Source organism: Danio rerio, chromosome 5 (assembly GCF_049306965.1).
Source record: "Danio rerio strain Tuebingen ecotype United States chromosome 5, GRCz12tu, whole genome shotgun sequence".
In the NCBI taxonomy this organism is placed as follows: Eukaryota; Metazoa; Chordata; class Actinopteri; order Cypriniformes; family Danionidae; genus Danio; species Danio rerio.
This window is the reverse complement of record NC_133180.1, coordinates 72,292,964-72,319,461: the sequence shown is the minus strand read 5'-3', so window position 1 is coordinate 72,319,461 and position 26,498 is coordinate 72,292,964. Positions and strand designations below refer to the sequence as shown.

The window sequence follows — 26,498 nt, the reverse complement described above, 5'->3', positions numbered from 1 at the left end:
TAGTCCGATTACTTTAATGATGAAAGCAGAAGAGCGCATGATTGGATGGGAGGTCAGGTGACACAGTTTGTTGATAGATATTGGTGATTGCGTCGCCAGCACTCGCACATTCACATAGAACTACATTCGGACTACATTCGTGAAGGGCTACTATCGCACATGCGCCAACATTGAAGCTAATAATATTGTAAATAATGTTTAGTTTCTTAGACAGACCAATCATTTCACTTTACAAGACCTCAGTGTGCCATCAGGAGCCGTGGCTATTGATTTGGACTCACTTGTATGTGTTGAATTTTAATCTAAAAAACCTGTCACCATACACTGCCATTATATTACTCACCAAAGACCCCAGATTCTGCTCAAAATCCTTTGTGATGTTCTACTGAAGAAAGAAAGTCACTTACATCTTGAGTGACCTTAAGTGAAATTAACAGGAAATGCTCATTTTTTGCGTGAACTACCCCTTTTTTATTCATTCATTCATTTTCCTTCGTCTTAGGCACTTATTTATCAGGGGTCACCACAGCGGAATGAATCACCAACTATTCCAGCATAAGCTTTACACAGCGGGTGCCCTTCCACTCCAAACCCAGTACTGGGAAACACCCATACACACTCATTCACACACACACACACACACAGTCATACACGATGGGCAATTTAGCTCATCCAGTTCACCTACAGTGCATGTCTTTGGACTGTGGGGGAAACCAGAGCACCTGGAGGAAACCCATGCCAACATGGGGAGAGCATGCAAACTCAGAAATGCCAACTGGCCCATTCGGGACTCAAACCAGTGACCTTCTTGCTGTGAGGCGACAGTGTCAACCACTGAGACACTGTGCCACCACCATCCTTTCAATGTTTCTTTTTTGTTCTCGGAGCAGACTGTTTTGTTTGTTGTCTTATTCTTTCTTCTGTCTTATTCGTTCAGACGTTACAAGACTGCATGAGGCACTACAGCGACATTGCCGAGACAGGGTTATTATGGGTAAGTTGCATTAATACGTAGTGTTTTGTTTTTTGGACAAAAATGTTTTAATGATTTGTTTTTATCTTTAGACTAACACACGGGACAGACACGGATATGCACTGCTGGTTTCCCTTCATGCCAAACTCCTCTGTACCAAGATTGAGTTTCACACTAAGGTACATTTCCAAGTGTTCTCAATTTTATTTCATTCATTAAATAATGTATACAGTTGAAGTCTAAATGATTCGCCCTCCCGTGACTTTCTATATCTTTTTTTTTTTTTAACGCTTTTATTGTTTCAGAAAAATGTTATACATACAACCAAATACCAATGAAAGAACACCCGCCCCATCCCAACAGAACCATTAAAATTTTATATATATATATATATATATTTAAAGTATTCTCATGCGAGGAAAGTATTACATAAACAAATAAATAGTAAATAAAAAAATTAACAAAAATAAGATAAAATAATAATACAAATAAAAATAAAAAGTGGGCAATTTTGTTAAAAATAAATAAAAAAAATACCATTAAGACATTGACATTTCAACATATACATTCTAATGAAAGTGAAAAATATATTAAAGTTAGTCATTACAAACACAGTGCATATTAACACAGTCACATTGTTTGGGATTACTAAACGGTCAGTCCACTCTTATTTAAAAAATGAAGGAAGAAGTCCCAAATCTTGAAGAATATGTGCATTTTTTGTTTGATTGAATAAGTCAACCATTCCATTGCTAAACACGAAGACATTTCCTTAATCCAGAGTGACAAAGATGGAGCATGAATACTTTTCCAGTGAATGGCAATCAAGCACTTCACATGCAATAGACACAGACTTATAAACTTCTGTTCATATGACTTCAGTGATAAGGCAGGTGGGAAAAGACCAACAATACAGATTTTAGGGCAAACAGGCATTTCTTTACCAATAGTTTTAGAAATTACACTAATTATTTCTTTCCAAAAGAATTGCAAGTGCTCACATTGCCAAACACAATGGAACAGTGTGCCCTTGTAAGTCAAACATTTTCCACAAATGTCCAGAATATTTCTATTAAATTTATTTAACATTTCTGGTTATTTATGTTCTCATTATCTAATTATATTGGATTAGTTTAAAACGGGTATTGATTGATAATGTTTGCGCTTGAACACAACTTTCTCCCCATTCATTTTCTGTAATATCTATTTGAAAGTCATCAATCCAAGCCAGTCTTTTATGATTTGTAGATTCTTTCTTTATCTTTTTTAAATATTTCCCAAATGATTTTTAACAGAGCAAGGAATTCTTCACAGTATTTCCTAAAATATTTTTTCTTCTAGAGAAAGTCTGATTGATTTTATTTCGGCTAGAATAAAAGCAGTTTTTAATTTTTTAAAAACCATTTTAAGGTCAAAATTATTAGCCCCCTTAATCAATATTTTTTTAAATGTCTACAGAAGAAACCATCGTTATACAATGACTTGCCTAGTTAAGCCTTTAAATGTCACTTTAAGCTGAGTATCTTGAAAAATATCTAGTCAAATATTATGTACTGTCGTCATGTCAAAGATCAAATAAATCAATTATTAGAAATAAGTTATTAAAACTATTATGTTTAGAAATGTGTTGATAATAAATCTTTCTGTTAATCTGAAACTGAGGAAAAATTATAAAAGAATTAATAATTACAAGAGGGCTAATAATTCTGACTTCAACTGTATGTAAAAGTTAGCTGTGGATGATATACTCTATGTAGGGTGATGATCTGTAATAGGTTTTGAACACAAATGGCAGTTCGGCACACATGGGATGATTAAATGCAAGTTTCTTTTATTAAAATATCCAAAAAGACATTAGAACTATATTATATATTTTGCAGCCATATGTGCTTTATCTTAAATGTTTCAAAAAATGTTTAAATACAGGGAAATGAGCAATTTTAGCTTGTCAAATGAACCACAGAGGAAGATCATCTGGATTTTCTTTTGCAGCATTCTGAAATTCCAGCCAGTCTAGAAGTCACGGATGAACTCCTGGAGCGTACAGCTGGAACAGACATCAATAACGTGTATGTAAAGTTACTGTATATTTATTTCTTCATCACAGTGTTGACCTTATTCTTCAATGCGGAAGTGCGCTCATTTTTGCGATTGCTTTCGAACTTCCGATTCAGTTGCATATGGGAGAAATGACAAGGAATAATAAATGGCAGAAAACGGTCAAACTACTTGCTCTACAAACAAGTGTTTGCATGACCAAGTAGAATAATATAATAAGAAAATATCAGTTTGCAACATCAAGCAGTATAACTCTGCTCTTACGTGAAGAATAAGGTGAATACAGTTGAAGTCGAAATGATTAGCCCTCCTGTGATTTTATTATTATTATTATTATTATTATTATTATTGTTGTTGTTATTGTTGTTATTATTATTATTATTGTTGTTATTATTATTATTATTATTATTATTATTATTGTTGTTGTTGTTGTTGTTGTTGTTGTTATTTATTTATTTTTATATATTTCCCAAAGTATGTTTTTGGGAATATTTTCTCAGTATTTCCTAAACTTTTTTTCTACTGGATAAAGTCTTATTTGTTTTATTTTAGCTTAAATATAAGCAGTTTTAAAAAAAATTTTTTAAACCATTTAGAATTTCGTATTAGCCCCCTTAAGTAATATTTATTTCTGATTGTCTACAGAAAAAAACATCATTAAACTTAACCAACGTACTTAACTTACCCAACACTGCTTGCCAGTATATGATATATAAGTTTTCTGAATGCAAGTTTGACACTCTTATTGGACTTTGAGTTACCTGAGCCTGGTGGGAACGGAAGGGGAGAGAGGAGAGTCTTTCACACTGAACATGATGTGGGAAGCAAATGACTGATGAATGGTGCTTTCATAGCAAATACCAAACCACTGATCACCTTCAGCTAAAAGTTCAGAGCTGCATCACAGTGCATGCATTTTACCCCGGGTGAAATACTTTTCTTTGTTCAAAACCTGCAACAAAATACATTCTTAGATCTTAAATAAATGATTAAACTTACCATCCATTCCCATTTTCTTTGCAGATCTTTGCCACCAATTTTTTTTATAGATTACCTTAAAGATTTTTTTATGGATAAACAGAAAACAACTGGATTTTTATTTATTTATTCATTTATTTATTTATCTTGACCCTTGTAGATTTATTGCATGGTTTTATGTTTCTGAGGAAGTCCAGTTTTGTTGGGAAATTAAGCCAGTCATACAGTTGTTCGATAACACTTTAGTATAAAGAACGATTCCCATTATTTACTAGTGGCTTATTACCTGCCTATTATTAAGATATTAACTGTTTTGTAATTAGTAAGGTAACACTTTATTTTAAATGACAATTTACACCATTTACTAGGGGCTTTTTACCTCTCTATTATTGAGATATTAATTGTTTATTAGTAAGGTAACACTTTATTTTAAATAGCAATTTACACCATTTACTAGGGGCTTATTACCTCTCTATTCTTAATATATTAACTGTTTATAAATAAGGTAACACTTTATTTTAAGCAACAGTTCACAGCATTTACTGCTGGCTCATTACCTGCCTGATAATAACTGATTATTATTACTTATAAAGTATGGTCTTAATCTACATCCTTAATCCTACCCAATACTTACTATACTATTAATAATCAGCTAATGAGTCGTTTATTGAGCTTAAAGTCTTAGTTAATGGTTTGTTAATAGCCTGAACTGCACATTAAAGTGTGGTCAGTTGTTCTATTGAAGCTAGACTCGCTTTCAAAATGGCATTCATTTTAATAAAATATGTTTAGTTTAGTTAAATCCTCTAAGAAGACAAGAGACTACATATAAGGTGACTTTAAATAGACCTGGAGTTGAAGTCAACTCCACCATAGGAATCAGCCCTCATTGTTGACTGTGTCCACTCACATATTTACTGTTTCTCTAATCCCAACATTGAAAACAGTTAAACTACTGTGTCTTTCATTCATAATAGATTTTTATATTGGATTAACTGAAAAAGCATGATTTCTGCAAACAATTTTTAGTAAATTTGCATTAAATCAAAAAACAAACCCCCTAAGAAACATTCAAAGCATTGTTTTTTTTCTCTAAAACAAGCAGTTTAGTCCAAAGTACAATTTCACTTCGATTTGGATTTTAAGTTGATCCAAAGTTATTTAATTAATGTTTTTTTTCCTTAAGCAGAATAAATATTTTTGGTTATTATTAAATTATTAGCCCCTTTTAGACTTTGATCCTCATTGTGCTGTTTTGGTGACTGTCGCTTTAAATTCAAATGAGATTGTGCTCTTTTCAAAAGAGGGCGGAGCTACAAATGCCTGTGTTTGAGCATCCGCTTGTTAAGTGGTGACGTGTTTGTGACGTATGTAATACTGTTTCCGGGTCCAAGCTGCCATTCATTTGAGTGGAGAAATCATTCGTTTATGATCACGTTTTATTCCTATTGTGGAAATATAAATTTCTATCAACTAATTCCAAATGAACAATAATCTACGTATAACTGAAAAGTTATATTCTTTGGTTTTTAATTATATAATTTCATTAACGTCCCAGCTAGGAGGGACATTTAACCTTTATCTCTCTGACTACAGGCTAAGCCAGTGATGCAAATGCTTTAAACGACTCTGTCTTTGTCTTCGGGTGTTGCTTTTATGCTACAGAAACCCTATGTTGATTAACTTGTGTGGTCAGTAGCTGGGCCGTTTTTTAACACCTATGCCATGCTGACTCCAATACTGAATTTGCATGCTTTGTTTAGCTATATCCCCTCTTCCTAAGAACACAATATAGCCATGAAATCATTGACTTGTGTGAGACTTGTGAGAGACTTGTGAAAGAACTTGCAGACTGCGGACCTCTAGTAGGCTCCTGCAGACATATGGACATCTTAAAAGACGCTGTATGACTGCAGATTAACCAACACGTCTCAATAAAGGAATTCTGCTTGTTTCGAGTCTCCTGGACTGGGTTCTCTCTTCTCTTTTCACTCATTTATTTTTTTTTTACAACACTATCACACATTAAACTTAATTTTATATAAAATCATATTGTACACAACAATCTCTGGGCTTGCAGCATAACAAATACCAAAAATTTAACAATTTATAAAAAAAATAATCACTTTCTGGCCATGGGATATGAGGCATGGACATATTTACTGCGATCTTGATTTTCGAAAGCCTTAAATCGCTTTGTAAATGTTTATTATTACCATTTCATCAATCTCCCCATTCAGTTGAATAGAGCGCTTGGACCCGGAAGCCGCTTCGCGTGACGTTGGATAGGGGCAGATTCAAAAACAAGACTAACGATCTATGCTATGTTTTTTTTATCAAGTGTGTTTATAAAAATTTTAATTAATACATTTTTACCGTTAGAAGCTGATTATATTCACAGACTGTTGCCACACAACTGTGTTTAAACCTCTTATAAAAGTGATTTTCGCATAATAGGTCGCCTTTAAAGAAAACTCTATATATATAATGTGGAGTTAGCGACAATAACCACACAATCTGATACTGTCTCAGGCATGCAGAGTGTGATGCTGAAGTAAAGTTGTCCAAAGTGAAAACATTCAGAGAATGCATGCAGATCTTCTATGGCTATTTTGCATCCTTTGCATTTCCTATGTCAGAATCTGCACGCATGGTTATTATTGACCAGTAAATTCAACCTGGAATCGAACACTCCAAACCTTAATAATTATGTCATTTTGGGAAATGACACCCGCTTCCAATGTTATCACTTAATTGAATGGGTGCTATCAGTTGTTATCAGCTGATAGATATGGGTCAGTAGGGGCTTTCTGCGCCTACTAGTAGACTCACAAGGCTGTAATCATTTATCCACATGGTTAAGCAGCTATACTAACAGAGAACACTCCAGATCCATATCTGTTTTTACATTACTGTGACGTTTGGGTTTAGACGTCGATAAAATACTATTAATGTGAAATGTAATAAATATTATTGTTAGCTTCTGGCCGCAGCTGTATCTGATCTATAGCTGATAAATCATGTGGATGGATGATAACAGCCTTCTGAGCCTACTAGTAGGCGCAGAAGGCCCCTACTGGCCCATATCTGTCAGCTGATAACCACTGATAACGCCCATTCAATCGAGTGATAACATTCGAATCGGCTGGAAATGAAGTGTATTTGATATATGCATCTATATTCAGTTTAAGCCAAATTATTAACCCTCCTGTATATTTTATATTATCTTTTAATTATTTCCCAAGTGATATTTCCCAAATTAAATTTTCAAATAAAACTTAATTAAAATGAATTTTATTGTATTTTGTTTTATTTTATTTTAATTTTGTTTTGTTTTGTTTTGTTTTGTTTTGTTTTGTTTTGTTTTGTTTCGTTTCGTTTTGTTTTGTTTTTTATTTTATTTTATTTTATTTTATTTTATTTTATTATTTTGTTTTATTTTGTTTTATCTTATTTTATGTTATTTTATTTTGTTTTGTTTTATTTTATTTTATTATTTTGTTTTATCTTATTTTATGTAATTTAATTTTTTTTTTTTTAAAGCTGTTTAAAGGTAAAAATTATTAGCCTAAACCCTAATTAATGGCAAAATTAACACCTAATTTACCTAATTAATCTAGTTTAAATGACACTTTAAGCTGAATACTATATCTTGCAAAATAACTAGCACAATATTATGAACTGTCATCATGGCAAAGATAAAATATCATATGTTAGAACTATTAAGTTTAAAAAGTGTTTTGAAAGAATCTGATTTTTGACTTTAACTCTATGTCAATAAATAAGAAAGACAAACACATTAAAGCCAAGGTTGGAAATTAGCGACTAACAACCCATCAATATTAGATTAAAACATCTGTTTAACAGGTAATGATTCATAAATGATTTCCTTTCACATTGCATTGCATTGGATTTAGCACTTCATAACACATAACTAAATACAGTGTATGATGATTTAACAGCAAATTCTTTTTGTGTGAGGATGCCTAAATCCTTTGAATTCAAGACATTAACCTTTAATGGGGTTTCTCTGCTCCAGGTTCCAGCTCACAGTAGAGGTGTTTGATTACATGGATGCAGAGCTGCGATTAGCAGAAGCAGGTGGGTGTCTGCTCTTTTTAAATGTTTCATTAGTCTTGATGCGATCAAACATACCAAATTCTGTGAAGGCCAGTTTTTGGCTAAGCTTGCAGTTTTAATGCTTACAATTAAATAAATTATATCATACCAGGTATTATTTATATTATTAGATATTATTTTGGCCTCCTGGATGATGAATGCATGTTTAATCGAACCTAAATATGATCACTGTCTGATCCTGAAGGGAACCAGTCTGTCAGTCGCTGGTCAATTCACATGTGAAAATTACATTTTTCATTTTTTGAGGTTAATTAATTAATACCATCCTAGAATATGGCCTTGGTGTATATTTACTAAAATGGCTTTTTAAAAGATTACAAATCTAGCATCACTTAAAATAATTGATGTCAAATACACACAAACTTGTTTCTTATATCCTGGTGGGGACTCTCATAGACATAATGATGTTTCTTTCTACTGTACAGACTGTGGAATCTTTATATCTCTATATATAATCTTTATTTATAGATCTCCCTAATCCTACCCATAACCTCAACTATAACAGGAAACAATCAACATTTTTACATTTTTGAAATACTTCATTCTGTGGGATTTATAGGCATGTTTACCCATGGGGTAAGTGTAGGTAAGTGGGTCAGGTGTAGGTCCCCATTGGGATATAAAAACAAGTACATGGACACCACATTTAATAAGTCCATACACACAGTGAACTTAATAAACTAAAGTGTTAATAGCACAATTTACACTAGAAACCCCCTCAATCTATTATCTTCATCCCTAAAACATTGTCACATTTACCCCTTAATGAGCTTTTTGAGAATCCAAAACACTGTTACTTGCGTTTTTATCTTAACATTTCAACTACTGCATTTCCTTTCCAGGCCTCAGTATATCCAAAACTCAGTATATCCAAAACTCAGTATATCCAAAACTCAGTATATCCACATTTCTATTAATTGTCTGTGATGCATGCAGCTATGCATATAGTTTTGTCATAATTATTAACACAGTCTTTGTTTTTTGTAAGGATATGCTATATTATTAAACTTTAGCAGTAAAAAAACATGCTATAATAAAACGCAATAAGATTTTTGTGCATACTTATGACTGCTCATTGTGGTTTTATTATTGTAAAGCATCTGGAGTTCTATATTAATAATATGGAGCATATTATTTAATTATTAGTCGCTAACATTAAATGGATAGTTCACCCAAAAATGAAATTGTACTCTCTATTTACACACCTTTAAGTGGTTATTAATAATAATAATTAATAATAATAATTCCTTAAATTTATATAGCGCTTTTCTGTGCACTCAAAGTGCTTTACACATAGGGTGGTTTCTCCTCTTCTACCACCAATGTGCAGCATCCTCCTAGCAGCCATTTTACGTCAGACCGCACACCACACACCAGCTGATTGATGGAGAGGAGACAGAGTGATAAAGCCATAGGAGGCCATGATGGACAGAGGCCAGTGGCCTGGATTCCAGGGTTAAACCCCTACTCTTTTTCGAAGGACATCCTGGGATTTTTAATGACCACAGAGAGTCAGGACCTCAGTTTATTGTCTCATCCGAAAGGCGGCGCTCACTGAGCAGTATAGAGCCCCCGTCACTATACTGGGGCATTAGGACCCATACAGACCGCAGGTTGGGCGCCCCCTGCTGACCTCACTAACACCGCTTCCGGTTACATGTGGTCTCCCATTCAGATACTGACCGGGCGCAGCCCTGCTTAGCTTCAGTGGGCAACCATGTGAGAGTTGTTGAGAGCTAGCTGCCGGTGAAAACTTCTAGGGTTTTCTTTATTCTGGTAAACACAAACGAAAGCCTAAAATCTGTAACTACTGACTTCCATAGTGGGAAAAACAAATACTATGGAAGTCAATGGTTACAGGTTTTCAGCTTTCTTCAAAATATCTTTTTGTGTTGAAGAATGAAAGTCAAACAGGTTTGAAAGAAGTCAAGGTTGAATAAATAATGACAGGATTTACATTTTTGTGTGAACTATCCCTTTAATAGGGTATGGGTTATATGGTATGCTTTTAATTAGTATGGGTCACGATACCTGGCCAAAAATCCAGATTTATCTATTTATTTATTTTATTAATAATGTATGTTAGATTCACATATATATTACAGTCTCCCTTTTTTAATCATGCCATGGAGGTTACTTGTGTCTATGCTCAGTGTTTGACATTTTTCGAACAAAACAGACCAAGCAACAGCATAATCTGCTCATTCACTCTGTATATTGTTTATATTTCTAGTGCTTCACCAGCTCAACATGTCGATCGCTATCTCCACGCTGACGTCAGGCCAGTGTAAACTAGCACCGCTCATCCAGGTCATCCAGGACTGCAGTCACCTGTACCACTACACCGTCAAACTGCTCTTCAAACTGCACGCTTGTAAGAGTTCCAGCTCCAGCATACATCTAAAACTAATTCCACTTACTACAGTATATTGCGGTGTTTCTCAACCATGTTCCTGGAGGCCCACCAGCACTGCGTGTCTTAGATGTGTCATAGGTCTGTCACAAACAATACAGGTCTTGCAGACTCTGCTAATGAGCTGATGATCTGAATCAGGAGCGTTTGCTTAAGGAGACTTGGAAAATGTGCAGAGCTGGTGGTCATCCAGGAATGTGGTTGAGAAACACTGGTATATTGCACGCTGGTTGATCAAGAAAAAAAGTTGTGTATGTCTTGATCTTAATCAAAGTTGATAAAGGTTTTGTAGACTGGCAGCTATGCATTTATGAGAATGTTTAGTTTAATTCATTTTGACTTGTTTTTAAAATTGTAAATAATAAATTATTATCATTATCAGTTAATAAGACGACTGTATATGACTTGTGTGTACGTCATTAAAGGTCCCATATCGTTTTTTAGATGTTAGTATTTTACAACAGTGACAAAATTTGCATTTAGCAGATATACATCTAAAGCTTGCAGTAGTTTTTTGACATCACCTCACCTCACACCAATCAAATGCTGTCTAGTATCTGACATGCCCCGCCCCATTCAAGACGCTTTTCAATTGCCTTTATTTGATGCACTTGAGCTCAACTGCTCTCAGTGGCAGAGTGGTGATCATACGAAACTCTATTGGCTGTTTTTTTTGTAAGGGGAGGAGCTAATTTATGCCCCGCCTTAATTGCATGTTTCAATTGAGATTATGGCAAACATTGAATAAAAAAGGGACATTACAAAGCACTTCATTGGATGTTCAATTCTGAAATTGCACTCTAATTAGATTTAATCGCTTATTTAAACAGGTTTATTTTAGGTTTACTTAGTATTTAATTTTTTATTTTTTTTTTGCTCAGGTCTACCAGCAGACACACTCCAAGGACACCGTGAACGCTTCCATGATCAGTTCCACAGGTACTTCAATAATTTGTGTGCTGTACTGTATTTACCAAAGAAAAAGGATTAGGATTTTAATCATACTATATTTACAGTGGGGTAAGTATTAAACACGTCACCATTTCAAAAGGTGCTGTTGACCTAAAATTTTTACTGTATGTTGATATCAACCAAAGAAAACTAAACTTAGAAAACTTAAGCTGCTTTTCCACTATCGTGCCAAACCGTTCTAAGAACACTTCGGCGGCACGATTACAAACCGTTCTCGGCCCGGATATCTCGGCACGGTTAGACAACCGTGCTGAACTGTGCTGACAGATTCTGTGTGTTGACGTCGCGACTCGGTTGCTAAGCTACCACAGCTGGCTCAGCAGAAGCGCGCTAGTCATCAGACATCCTTAATAAACTACAGTGCATTTAATATAAAATAATGATCCAGGTCTAAACGATACAGTTTCTAACTGTATATAGATATTTTATTCATTAAAGTTATTATTTTATTGACTTGAATACAGACCTACTTCGCCTGCTGAATGTGAGTTTATTGCACGCAGCGCTGTATTTCACAGCACAAAACTCGCTCTGATCCGGGAGAGACATGCCAGCGACTTGCGCTGCTGACTTTTTTTTCCTGCTGCGCATCGAATAAAGCGAATAAAGTCACGCTTTGCATCGTCGATGTCCAAATTCCACAACAACATCACTATATTCATGGAACACGAACTTGCAGACTCTTTTAACAACGAGGAAATCATTGCACTTTTTAATTCAAAGCCAGGACAGCTTGTTAATACCGGCGAGACCACCTGAAGGACGGCGTGTTCGTGTTGTAATGTCGGCCGTTCAAAAGACATTGCTTGAAAGCTTTACGGAGCGGCATTGTAACTGTCCAAGGTACTGTTGTATGATTTATATTACAGCATATGCACTAATAAACAAGTCAAAAGAATGAATGAATTAAATAAATATGGATTCTTAAATGTCAGTATTGCTTTTACTCAAAAAATATCAATAAGTTTTGACAAATGTTTTATAAAAATAAAATGAGCAATTTTCATCATTTCAGCTATAGGCAATTATATGATTCAGTTATACACAAGTTATATGACATTTATGAGGCATGTAACATGTTTCTGTGTTTTTTTTTTTTTTTTGTGGTGATCTTTAATATAGCTACGCAAATATTTTCTGAAACGTCTAGCAATATTTCGCCTACAGCTTGTTAGTTAATAATGAACACAAAAATAATTATAAAAATAAAAATAAAATGATCAAAATAAAAAGATAATAAAGCAGCATTTTAGTGCTTTATATGCTTTAAATCCTGCTAAATATGTGTTGTTTCATATTCGTTTTTTTCACTTGCTGCATTCGTTATTTAATGTTTGTATAGTAAAACAAATAACAGCCATCGCTTAAATGGTTTCATTTTACCATCAAAATGTAGTATATTTTATATCATTATCAACTTTTGATATAAATACGCAGTGTAATTTAATTAATTGTTAAAAATGAAATAATTTATGTGCTGTGTTTTTATTAGTGAAAGTGCCCCCTCACCTTTGACAAGGCCTGTCCAAAATTATATTTTTGCCACTATAATGCAAATGCACTATTATTGTTGTCTTATCATTGTTTTTTTTTTCTGTTATGTTCAGAGATTTTAAATATTATTTATTTCCCCTCCAATTATTTTTAATCATCACGTTACATTTTGGTAATTTTTCCTCCAAATAAAATTTAGCCAGAGCTGCGCAACATATAAATAAATATGGGTGCACATTTAGCACCCCTATTTGATAGAGCAGCATAACAGTGTTTAGTCACATGCTTTTGCTTTTATGAAAAATAAATAAATAAATAGTTTCGGCTCTTATTTAACTTTAATTGAACAAAGGGAGCCGTTTACATTGCGTTACCAAGGCAACTACTGATGCGTTTTGTGTAATGTTTTAAAGAGCTTTGTCGCAGCACGACAGTGGAAAATGAAACCGTATCCGTGCTGTCTGGCCCGGTTTGGCACGGAATGGAACAGTTCTGTTTAAAGAACGATTCAGCACGATAGTGGAAAAGCGGCTTTAGATAAAACTATTGAACACATGAAGAAAGGGAGGTGTAGAAAGGCAGTGAAAGCCCAGACAGCAGCTGAAATCTCTCAGTAGTTCTTCATCAACTGTCCACCCTTCGTCATTGTAAATAAATATTAGCTGCCTCAGTCCAACATATACATTAGCAGAGTGATGAAGATGAAACCAGGGTTGACATTTCAGCAAGACAATGATCTACAACACAGCCAAGGAACCTCTTGAATTCTGTAGAATGGCCCATCCAATCACCTGACTTGAATCCAATAGAAAATACAAAATAAGGATCAAATTTGATAGACGAGATCCACAGAACCATCAAGACTTTTTACACTCTGTTAAAGTCTGTAAAATATATATATATATATATATATATATATATATATATATATATATATATATATATATATATATATATATATATATATATATATATATATATATGAACAGTATATATTGTAGAAAAGAATAATCTTTTTTTTTCCCTCATTAGAGTTATCCTTGATTCTCTATTGGTATGTTGTGTATGCTTTGTCTAAAGAGATGTTAAATCATTTACCTTACAGTCATTCTTTACCATGTATATTTGTATATTCTTAACTATATTTTGTATTCTCTGTCAAATTATATGTTAATCGAAACTGGCCTTTAAGGAAATGTGTTTTGCATACTACTGAGGCATTTTGCAGAAAGAGCTATCATGGACAAGAAATATGCAGCAGAAACGATCAAAATAACGTGTGCCTAGCTTCTGATTTTCTGTGTAACCATTTATGAAAACATATTGGGGCCTGAGGAGGTCTCTAAGCATGTGCATTTAATTGGTCCAGTTCTTCTGTACAGAGCTAACAGAGACAACCTGCCTTCTCCTTCTTCTGTGTATATAAACTGGGTCTTTAGTTCAAGAAAACACTTGCAGATTGCCTGTTGTGTTCTCTTGGATAGCATTGTATAACCTATATATAGCATATATATAATATTGTGCGACCCATGGCCCTAATCAAATTATTAGTTTGTACTTAGTAAATTACTACTTCTTCTTCTTTGGCCTTAGTCTCGTACGGTTGCGGGGTCGGCTCTTTGGAACAAGCCATTTTAGACTTGTCCATATGGTAACGACTTTTTTACACATTCCGGTCGGCTTGTCGTCTGGGCCTGTCACCCTCATACACTCGCAGTCTTTGGACTGTGGGGGAAAACAAAGCACCCGGAGGAAGCCACGCAAATGCAGGGAGAACATGCAAACTCCTCACAGAAATGCCAACTGAGCCGAGGTTCGAACCAGCGACTCTCTTGCTGTGAGGCGACAGCACTACCTACTGCGCCACTGCATCACCCTACTTAGTAAATTACTAATATTTTTAAAATTGATCTCCGCCTTCTGAGTTTGTATTGAACACGCATGGAATAACAGACCACTTATTCCAACAATATAAAACAAAAAACAGGTAATTTTTAAGAGCCAGCCACCACTAAATTCTTGACATGACTGAAACTTGACTACAAAATTAAATCGCTAATCAAATCCCAATCTCAATATCTGTCAAAAAAAAAAACGCAATTAGATGTTTTTCCCAAATCGCACAGCCCTACTAACATCTAAAAAAATGGTTTTAATTTCACGGGACGTTTAAGTAACAACTGTTTAAACCAATCGCCATATCTTCTAATGACCATTTGATGTTGTTTTTTGTAGTCTCAAAACATTCCTCAATAAAGCACGAGATATGCTGTACTTCAAGAGGCTCATCCAGATACCGAGACTGCCTGATGTAAGAAAATCTGTGTATTCTGTTTATGTCTCATTATCAGCATTTTCCTGAATTTGTACAATTGAAGTCAAAATGTTTAGCCCTCCTATGGTGCTTTTTCTTCTTAAAATATTTCCCAAATGATGTTTAACAGAGCAAGGAATTTTTCACAGTATTTCCTATAATATATTTTCTTCTGGAGAAAGTCTTTTTTGTTTTATTTTGGCTAAAAAAGTTTTTAATTAGTTTTTTTAATTATTTTAGGGTCAATATTATTAGCCCCCTCAAGCTAATTTTTTTTATGGTCTACAGAGCAAACTGCTGTAATACAATGACTTGCCTAATTACCCTCATTAAACTAATTAACCTAGGTAGGCCTTTAAATGTAAAATGAAAAATATCTAGTCCACTATTATGTACTGTCATCATGGCAAAGATAAAAAAAATAGTTATTAGAAATGAGTTATTAAACTATTATGTTTAGAAATGTGTTGAAAAAGTCTGCTCTCCATTAAACAGAAATTGAGGGAAACAAAATACAAGAGGGCTAAAAATTCAGGAGGGCTAATAATTCTGACTTTAACTGCATTTTCAAATCCCTTTTTTAAAGTCTCCACCCAACTTCCTTCGGGCCTCTGCTCTGGCCGAGCATGTGAAACCCATGGTGGTCATCCCAGATGAAGAGGAGCTTGAGGAGCAGGAGGAGGATGAACCCGAGCCTCTGATAGATGTTAGCGAGGCACTGCCAGTCGCAGCCTCTCAGCCGCTGCAGGTACCTGAAGCGATCAGCATGTGATGTACAGCGCTCTGCAACAGTACACCCCTCACAGATCTTTATCTTTTGTCCATGTACATTAGATTAGTCGATAGCAAAGCCAAAACTGAAACTAATCTAACAAAAATTAGTAATTTGAAGAAAATTGATATTAATTTCAATATTAACAGGGAAAAATAAAGAAAAACAAAATAAATATAAAATTTAGTTGCAATAATTGTGGTTTGTTATTTGTTTTTTTGCAAAAGCTTGTTTAAATATAATTTTATTCTTATAAATATATTAAATTATTAGGGAAGTATATTAAATATATATTTTATAAATAGTGAAAAATCAAGAAAAAAAATAAATATAAAATTTTGTTGCAATATTTGTAGTTTGTAATTTGCTTTTTGCAAAAACTAATTACCTTAAATATATTTTTATTCCTAAAGATGACCACACTAATGGATATAACTGGTCAATTTGCAATATTCACTGAGAGATAGATACAAATATTCAATTTTAAAAGCTCATTTATGCTGAGCAATGTATATGTTGTAACATGTTGAGTATAAAATGGTTGTTAGAGCTCTAAAGCTGCTTCATTGTGTTGGCACAGAACAATTATGTGCAACCTCACAGGTTGGAGCTTTACAGCGAATGCAGTCTGAAGCCCTGGACCTTTCTTTCTCGAATGCTTTGGCTCCTGTTTAAGCCACTTCTTAAATGTGTCCTGATTTGTTTTTCTTTTCTTTTTCAAGAGTGATATATTTGATCAGGCCTTTGGACCACCTAAAGATGGATTTGATGATAGGTAGGTCATTCTTGATAATCATACCCTATTCTCCTACACACACACAGACGCACATACACATCAGAATCAGAAAGAGCTTTATTGCCAGGTATGTTCACACATACGAGGAATTTGTTTTCGTGACAGAAGCTCCTACAGTCCACCAAAATTACAGAGACTGGACAATAAACAGATAATAAACATATTTTAAAAATAGAAGTTAGTAGTGAATGCAAATATACAAATTGACAAGTGTATGTACAGCTATATTACTATATACAACGTTGTATGTGCAGCGGTTAGGTATGTGCAAAATGGCATGTCAAGTGTGTTGTTAAATAAGTGTATATGTGTTTAAAAAGTGTATAGCAAGTGATGTTTGTTTCACAATTACTATCATCAAGTATTCATGAGGTGAATTGCCTGACATACACACAAAAATACACACTTACCCTACCCCTACCTCTAGCCCTACTCCTAAACCCAACCCTCACAGAAATCCTGTGCCAAAAAAAGGCCTTGTTAAGTCTGATTTTTAAGCATTTTGAATTATGAGAACACTTGCCAATTACAAATTTGTGGTTTATACATTATTCAAGATTCATGGAAGTAACATTGTTTATTTTGACTGTACTTTGTGCTTTTCTGTAACACAGAGACCTCCAGATCGAACGTTTGAAACGTGAAATTGAATTGCTTCAAGCTGAGCTTGAGAAGATCAAAGGAGAGGTAAGACACTGTCTTTATAGACCCATAGACCCATTATGTACCATATGCTGTATATATATTTTTATTAAGTTTTTGCTTTTATATACATATAAACAAATAACAAAAAAATAAATAAAAAAACATCCTCCAAAATAATGATGATCCAATGACAACAACAGTTAAACAAATAACAAAAAACAAACAAAAAGGTACAGTTCAGCTCACAAACACAAATCGGGCTTTACATGTGCCCATATACATGGGAGTTCAGTAGGTCTGGAAAACTGAACGAATATTGAAGTATTAATAGTAAGTGTGAAACAATCAATAAAACCAAACATGACATTCTTAAATAAATCCTCTTGTCAGAATAGAAGCGGTATCAAAATCAATATATGCCAGGAAAGGATCCCAGATTTTATGAAAAACTCCACTTTTATTATGTACAATAGAGGTCAGATAATCTAATGACACGCATTCAAGAATAGTTCAGTGCCACGTCCTAACAGAAGGAGCCTTATCTGAGATCCATTTTAAAAGTATACATTTTCTTGCATTAAAAAGAAATTGAAAAGCCTCATTTTGTGCTTATCAAGACTTACAGTACAGGAAGGGCCCATATGCTGTATTAAAGAGCAACTTAATTTTGTTTAAAAGCATAGTAATAAAAATGATAAGAATGATAATAGCTGCATTTCTAAATCAGCTGCAATACAGTATTAGATGGAATTTGTGGCCCTTCACATTGAATGGTTTAAATGTTGGCCTGTTAACCGAAGATGCTAATTGTGTGATTAACATTAACAGTTATTTTCTGCGAAGGCACTCACACTTGTTCTACCGTTTAACCTCTGGTGTAATTTCAGGCTCAGCGCTATATCACGCAGCTGAAGGCACAAATCAATAGCCTTGAGGGGGAACTGGAGGAACAGCGTATGCAGAAGCAGCGCACCCTGGTGGAGAATGAGCAGCTGCGCATGGAGCTGGAGGCCACCCATCGCCGCAACACTGAACACGAGAGCATGCAGACCAACTTTGTGGAGACAGAAAGTGAGTTTGTGCATGAGTACACACATGGATTACTGATGAATCACAAATGTGCCATCTGATACTAATGGCTTTCTCATTTAGAAAGAGCCCAAGCAACAGAATTGCGTTATAATAAACTGAAAGAAAAACATGCCGAACTGGTTGCCAACCACGCCGAACTGCTTCGAAAGGTATGACGAAAAATGCATGTGTACTTGTTTTAATAACTAGATTTTTTAATATAAAAATATGAATAACTTAACTGGTATAAGGCTGTATAAAAGGTGCCATAGAATGAAAATCTGCACATACCTAGGCATAGCTGAATAATAAGACTTTAGTACATTGAAATCACATGGTCATTTATTTATTTTCTTTTCAGGTTAGTCCCTTTATTAATCAGGGGTTGCCACAGCGGAATGAAACACCAACTTATCCAGCATATGTTTTATGCACTGGATGCCCTTCCAGCTGCAACCCATCCCTGGAAAACACACTCATTCGAACACATACCCTAAGGACACTTTAGCTTACCCAATTCACCTATAGCGCATGTCTTTGGACTTGTGGGGGAAACTGAAGCATCCGGAGCAATCCCACGCTAACGCAGGGAGAACATGCGAACTCCACACAGAAATGCCAATTGCAACTCGAACCAGCGACCTTCTTGCTGTAAGACGATCGTGCTACCCACTGCGCCACTGTGATGCCCGAAATGACATACTTTGAGGCTTAAACACTATTGTTTGCTCATTTTTTATGTAAATCCCATAAGAGTAAAATTCCAGCGAAAAACAATTAGAACAAAACAGACTCTTATAATCCAAATGGGATCATTAATATGCAGCGTTTGATTGGCCACAATGATTCCTAGTGAGATTACAACAACGGTATACCCCCACCCCCCTTATTTTTAAGTTTATCTAAGCTTTTCATAAACACACTATGTATGTGGGGCTCTTATTTTGAAAACGAGGGAGGCAGGGAGAGTAAAAAGGAGCAGTTTTGTGAAGCAGGCAGCCATGTTCACAGCTCATCAGAAAGCAAAATGCAGGATATATGGATTCAAATCAATTTATTTAGCGCCACCCCAAAGAGACTTAAGGTCTGTTTAATTGTGTATATTGTTAAATATGTTTTTGTATGTTTATAATGAGGCAACAAACACATATAAACTGCTGAAAATAAGTGTATAATTTACGTTATCTGTCGTGTCATGTTACTCCAATTTTTTGATTGAAAGGATACCAATAAACTTTCTAAAGCTCGTCTGTTTTAATGGAGGTTGATATTAAATCATTTTTTTCATATAGGTTTAAGCTTTAAAATACACCTCCTAATAAATATTTTTCGGCCTCCTTTGTAGATTATAATTATATTTTGCACATATTTTATTCACAGCACAACAGGCGCAAACTAGGATACCCTAGTGACATAACTCCTACTAGCTAAGTATAAACAGTATAATTATTGCGGCACGGTGGCTCAGTGGTTAGTACTGTCGCCTCTCAGCAAGAAGGTTGCTGGTTCGAGTCCCGGCTGAGCCAGTTGGCATTTCTGTGTGGATTTCTGCATGTTCTTCCTGTGTTCGCATTGGTTTTCTCCAAGTGTTCCATTTTCCCAGACAGTCCAATGACATGCGCTATAAGTGAATTAGGTAAACAAAATTGGCCATAGTGTACGAGTGTGTGTGTGTGTGTGTGTGAATGCGAGAGTGTACTGGTATTGCTCAGTATTGGATCGCAGCTGGAAGGGCATCCACTGTATAAAACTTCTGCTGGAATAGTTGGCGGTTCATTCCGCTGTGGCGACCGCTGATAAATAAGGCACTAAGCAGAAGGAAAATGGATGAATGAAGTATGATTATTTTGCACATGCATATATCAAAGTACATTACATTGTATCTAAGAGCAGGCGCTGACATGAGCTGCAGAGCATCGGAACAGATCTCATTAGTATTCATGATCATTCCAAATACGGTCAAAGCGAGGTTGTCATTCTAGGGCTAACTCATTTGGTTATAAATTAGCAAATAAAAGCATTCCTGGCAAATTTTTTGAGTTTACCTAAGCCACATAAATCTATATAGAAAGATTGAAGATCAATTGACTATCAATGCATGCACATCATGATTTTGCCAAGTATGATGCGATCCTAATTAACATCTATGTTGATCCTGGAACATCATTTTTGTTTGAAATTGTAATTCATACCTATTCCCTACTTAAACCCTTCCATAACTGTAAATTATTCCCACATCAGAGGAGAATAATAATAGATAACATTCAAGTAGAAGTGCATAAACCTAACTGTAAGCCTAAACTTAACATAAACGCTAAACATATCACTTATGTCTGATAAGCTAAATTAAATGTTGTTCCAGGATCAACATAGATGTTAATCTAGGAACATGTCCTACTTGGTGAAATCAGCTTGGCGATCAATGCACTCTATGCCACTTGGAATTGTCTTATGCGCTATGGTATATGTTAATGTTTATCTTTTATAGAGTGCAGACACAGTTAAGATGCTGTCGGCCACGCAGCAGACTCAAGAGGAAATTGAACGAACTAAGCAACAGTTAGCCTTTGAGGTAGACCGAGTCAAACAAGAATCAGACATGAAGGTAAAGTGTGTCCTCATTCATCTGAACTGACACCAGCCCTCAAAGACTGATTTCACTTGTTCACGAACTCTTGTTCTTGTTGCTTTAGTTTGACGAACAGAAGTTTGAAATGGATAAGCTGAAGAGGGAGCTTGAAGCCAAAGCTGCAGAGATCCAAAAAGTCAGGAGTTCATTGCAGACCTCTGAGATGGTATAGTATTTCTTCCATGTTAACAAACTTATCTGGATTGTTTAACTTTATTCTGCACCCTAAAGCGAACTGTCTACATACAGTTAAAGTCAGAATTATTAGCCCCCCCTTTGGATTTTTTTTACAAAATATTTCCCAAATGATGTTTAACTGAGCAAGGACGTTTTCACAGTATGTCTGATAATATTTTTTCTTCCTGAGAAAGTCTTTTTTTTGTTTTATTTTGGCTAGAATAAAAGCAGTTTTAACTTTTTTAAAAACATTATAAGGTCAATATTATTAGCCCCTTTAAGCAATTTTTTCGACAGTCTACAGAACAAACCATCATCATACAATAACTTGCCTAATCACCCTAATTTGCGTTTTGATGACAATTTAATTTTATATTAAATCGAGAAATTGCGATTTAAAAAAAAAAAAAATTGATACATTGTAATGGCATCAATGCGATTTTGTTCACTCTCTGGGCCCTATCATACACCCGGCGCAGTGTGGCGCAAGGCGCAATAGTCTTTTGGTAGTTTCAGCTTGGCGCAAGAGTTGTTTTGAGGCGTTGCGCTACGCTGTTTAAATAGCAAATGCATTAGCGCTCAATTGTGCGCCCATAGGCGTTCTGGTCTAAAAAGGAAGGCGTTCTGAGGCGGACCGCTGGCGCGTTGCTATTTTGAGAAACTAAAATAGATTTTTCATTAGACCAAAACTAACCCGGTCTAAACTCCAGCGCAGAGTTGCGCCTCGCTTACACACTGCTTAATACACACAAGAGAGCAATAGGCAAATATCTTTACATATGAAAAAAATTAAATATTAAGGATATATATAGGATATAATAAGAATAGATATAGAATATAAATATAAAGGATTAAAATATTACAAAACATATTATTTTCTAGCCTATATAAATATGAAAAATCACTGCTTTTATGTCTTCTTCATCTCGGGAGGCTTTTTCAGTTCATTCATAACAATTTGCTTTTGTATAATGTTATTATTATTAGCAGTATTATTTATTATATCCATATTTATATTTGTTTTATTAAAAATGTGCTTAGATTTGCACCTGTCAGGTTTTAGACCATATGGGGCATGGCAGGTGTATTTGGAAATAACTCAGTATTTTGACCACACTTGGTTATTATTGTTCATTTATTCATTTGCTAGAAATTAGAACTGAATTTAGAAACAGTTTTAAAACAAATCTTTGCGCTTAAAAAACAAAATTAATTATTTATAGACTAATTGATGTCTGTGCGTCACGCCTGGATTGTCAAGACATATTCCCTCATCAAGTCGATGAACTCGATCTCAACATGTATGAAGGACGTAAAAACCTGCCATGTGAAAAAACGCGCCGATCTTAGTTTGAACTGCGCTGATATTTTGGTTTGAACACTAGCAGAGGTCAGGGCCAGTAGCAGTGAAAATGAAAGTACCCGCCCCCATGACGTCATTGAGCAGACCTAGTTGAAAACCAGACAGATCAGGCAGCATAATACAGAGAGTGGAGCAAAGCGCATGAAATGATCAGTATTTAAAAGGGGGAAAAAGAAAAATAGATTAAACATATTATTTTATATTAGACACACATCTGGTGCTTGTATTTGCTCCTGCTATACGTCCACAACTTCACACATTGGGTTAAATTAAGCTTTACAGTTTCCATGTTCAGTCCTTCCACTGTATCTAAGGCAGCAGCATTACAACCTGTCATTCAATCAGAAGAAGACAAAGTCAAAGCCGAGGTGACAGCCAATCTTTCCAAGGCTCAGCAAAACTTGCAAAAAATACCCCTGTATTCCTGCAACTGCAATATTTACACAAATATTTTGTATTTAAATCTTCTGCAAGGATATTTAACTTGTCAATTTGTTTTACATTTATTTACACCTTGTTGACCAATTTATGTATGGCATGGCCATTAAAACTACAATGTTCCTTAACCAGATGGTTTTTCAAGTTATTTATAAAGAGAATGCCACTTCAGTCATGTTGTTGTAATATTTTAAGTTGACTAGTAACAGAATAAAAAAAAAAAAATCGAAATCGTGAATCGGTCAAACTTTATAAAAAATCTAGATTTTTTTTTTTTGCCATATCGCCCAGCCCTACCTTAAGCTGTATAGAAGTGTCTTAAAACATATCTAGTCAAATATTATTTATTGTCATCATGGCAAAGATAAAATAAATCAGTTATTAGAAATGAGTTATTAAAACTATTATGTTTAGAATTGTGCTGAAAATTTTTTTTGTTTCCGTTAAACCGAAATTGGGGAAAAATAAACAGGGGGGCTAATAATTCAGACTTCTACAACTGTAGACTACATAGACAGGTGCAGTTCCTGGAGAATGTACGGTGGCCGAGGAAGCTTAATGTACTGGAATTAAAGAAAACACATGCTATTACAAACAGCACAAAGAAAATGTTTCAAGGGGACCCAAAAATGTGACACACCCGGCTGGAATTTGCTTATTATGGCGTGACTGTTGCTCTGTGAAGTTGTAGGTGATCATTAAAAGAGTTTTTTTTTGTTTATTTTGAACATCCTGATTACACTATTGTCCTGTCTTTTGTATATTATTAGCCTAAATAACCATAACCTAAATAGCTGGGTTCATCATGTTTTCGAGTCCCCTTTCTGTTGTGTTTCATGCTATTTGTTTGCTTTGAGAGAAAATGCAGGCATTTTCCTAATCTGTTCGCATTGTGAGAAAATGCAGTGCATTTTTAAAATGTGTTTGTGTTATGAAGATGCTGTAGATTCCTTCTGAAATGTCTTTTCTTGCTGTGTTTCCTTCAGACAGGAGTGCATATGAACAGCTCTATGGCTGCACTTCAGGCTGAGAAAGACAGGCTAACACAGTCTATCAGTAAGAAAGATGCTGAACTGTCTTCGCTGAAGAAGGAGTCTCAGCTGAAAGAGTCTTCTCTACAGCAGGAGCGAGACAGGACCATCAGAGAGCTGGAGGAACTGCAAGGCAAACTCAAAGAGAAGGTACAGACAGATCTACAGCTTAACATTAGCAGGCCTTTTGTGAAATTACAGTTTTTTATCTATCTTCTTTATCATTCTAATATTTACCAAGTGCTGTTTAACAGAGAAAGGACATTTTTTTACAGTATCTCTTATTAGGTTTTCTGGAGAAAGTCTTATTTCATTTAGTTTCATCAGAAAAATATATTGCTAATAATATTGACCTTAAATAATTTTAATAAAATTAAAAAATGCTTTTATTCTAGCCTAAATAAAACAAACAATACTTTCTCCAGAAAAAAAATATTATATGAAATACTGTGAAAAATTCCTTGCTCTGTTAAACATCATTTGGAAAATATTTAAAAAACAAATTCACAGGAGGGCTAATAATTCTGACTTTGACTAGCACTGGGTTGACTGTAGTGAGCTTGTGTGTTCTGTGTTTGTAGTTGAGTCGTGAAGAGCAGCTGCAGCAGAAGTTGTTAGATGAGCAGTTCACGCTGCTGCAGGCTACAGTCACGGAGGCTGAGAACATTATTCAGGACGCTGTGGCTAAACTAGACGACCCCATACACATCAGCTGTTCCAGCTCCCCAGGTAGTTTCATGTGATTTCAGTGGGCTAAATGCATAGCAAGTGTTTTTAAGCCACCGATAAATTTCCGGTGAAAGGTTAAAGTGACTATTTTAAATTTGATAAGGTTTTACAGCATCTCTAATGTGATTTAATCAAAATATAGTTAGTTAAATCGACTTTAACATTCATTTAGTTGTTTAAGCGTGAAACGTGATGAAGTGCTTGTTTAAATGCAATCGCTGTGAGGAGAGCAGAAAATCAATTTCGGTTAAGTTGCATTTAACGATCATCAGCATCTTAGAGTGCTTTCACATCTGTAGTTCGCTTCATTTGGTCCAAACTAACATTTGGTCCAAGCGCAATAAATGATACATTGTTGCTTCTTCTGCCGTCTTTAGGTCGTTTTCACACCACACTGCTGGCTTTGGTCCGAACCAGTTGAAACGAACCAAAATGCAGTCATCTGACAAAATCCACATCTCTCATTGGCCAGATGTTTTTGAACATATTTCCTAAACTGCTTATTGATTGGTCAGAATTCACGTGCGAGAAAATGCCAGTGAACTCCCGCAGGTAAACAAAACCTTTAACTCTGGAGGGACGACTGCGCTGGCTGATTGTATCCCTGCTTTAGACAAACTATACATTAGGAAAATGAAGCGCGGCCGCGGCTGGAAAACAGTGTTTATACATCGCTCGTCACTTCAGGAGGAGACGTGAATTAATTTAGCTAAACTGCAACATGGTCACCTTGCGGAAATATTACCAACGATCCATCAGGTAATGTTTTCCCCTCTCTCTCTGTTGGTAAAGCGCTGTCAACAAATATTTTTCCTCCATATCCCATAATGCACAGTGCATCGGCCTACGGCAGCTGAATTAGTCCAAAACGCTCAGTACTTTTTGCGGTTGGACCTGTTTTAGTACGGATCATATTCTCACCGCAAACGAACCGCTCCAGGGTTCGTTTGAAAGCGTACCGAGACCACCTCTTCTAGCAGGTCTCGGTACGCTTATTTGGTTCGCTTTTGGTGCGCACTCGAGTACGATTGCTGCATTCTCACCTGCCCAAACGAACCGCACCAAAAGGGGAAACGAACTCTAGTGCGATTCAATCGAACTAAATAAGGCAGGTGTGAAAGCACCCTTAAACCCTTGTAAGTTTTTAATATTCAGATTTTTAAAAAATGTATATAGGTACATTTATAAAGGTGTACCTGTATTATATCATCTTTGCATCAAATTACAAAAAAAAACTAATTACCGTTTCTAATTCAGTGTTTATGGGTGGGACAGTATATTTGACATCTTTATTGCTTTTTCCTTGTTCACTAAGTCTTGACAACATGACAACACTAAGTTGAGTTTTTCTTTAATTATTTGAACCAAATGAAATGCCAAAATAGTTTTTGTACTCTCTTATTCACTGCACTTAGTTATTTACTGCACAAAGTTATTTTGACGTCCAATAACGACGTCAAATGAAGTTTATATTTAGTTGTTTTCAGGTTATGTTGGAAAGTGAC

General features: G+C 35.1%; 1 protein-coding gene across 1 annotated transcript in view; it reads left to right on the top strand.

Moving 5' to 3' along the window:
• Window positions 1-26,498, top strand: part of hip1rb (huntingtin interacting protein 1 related b) — a 62,720-nt gene that overhangs the window by 23,887 nt on the left and 12,335 nt on the right. The window contains exons 4-19 of the mRNA NM_001083565.2: window positions 938-994; window positions 1,066-1,152; window positions 2,966-3,042; window positions 8,049-8,110; window positions 10,383-10,523; window positions 11,444-11,501; window positions 15,264-15,339; window positions 15,929-16,090; window positions 16,837-16,889; window positions 17,525-17,597; window positions 18,443-18,626; window positions 18,708-18,796; window positions 21,115-21,231; window positions 21,320-21,421; window positions 24,220-24,414; window positions 24,846-24,993. Coding sequence (NP_001077034.2) covers window positions 938-994; window positions 1,066-1,152; window positions 2,966-3,042; window positions 8,049-8,110; window positions 10,383-10,523; window positions 11,444-11,501; window positions 15,264-15,339; window positions 15,929-16,090; window positions 16,837-16,889; window positions 17,525-17,597; window positions 18,443-18,626; window positions 18,708-18,796; window positions 21,115-21,231; window positions 21,320-21,421; window positions 24,220-24,414; window positions 24,846-24,993 — 1,681 coding nt within the window. The remainder of the gene's footprint in view (window positions 1-937; window positions 995-1,065; window positions 1,153-2,965; window positions 3,043-8,048; window positions 8,111-10,382; window positions 10,524-11,443; window positions 11,502-15,263; window positions 15,340-15,928; window positions 16,091-16,836; window positions 16,890-17,524; window positions 17,598-18,442; window positions 18,627-18,707; window positions 18,797-21,114; window positions 21,232-21,319; window positions 21,422-24,219; window positions 24,415-24,845; window positions 24,994-26,498) is intronic.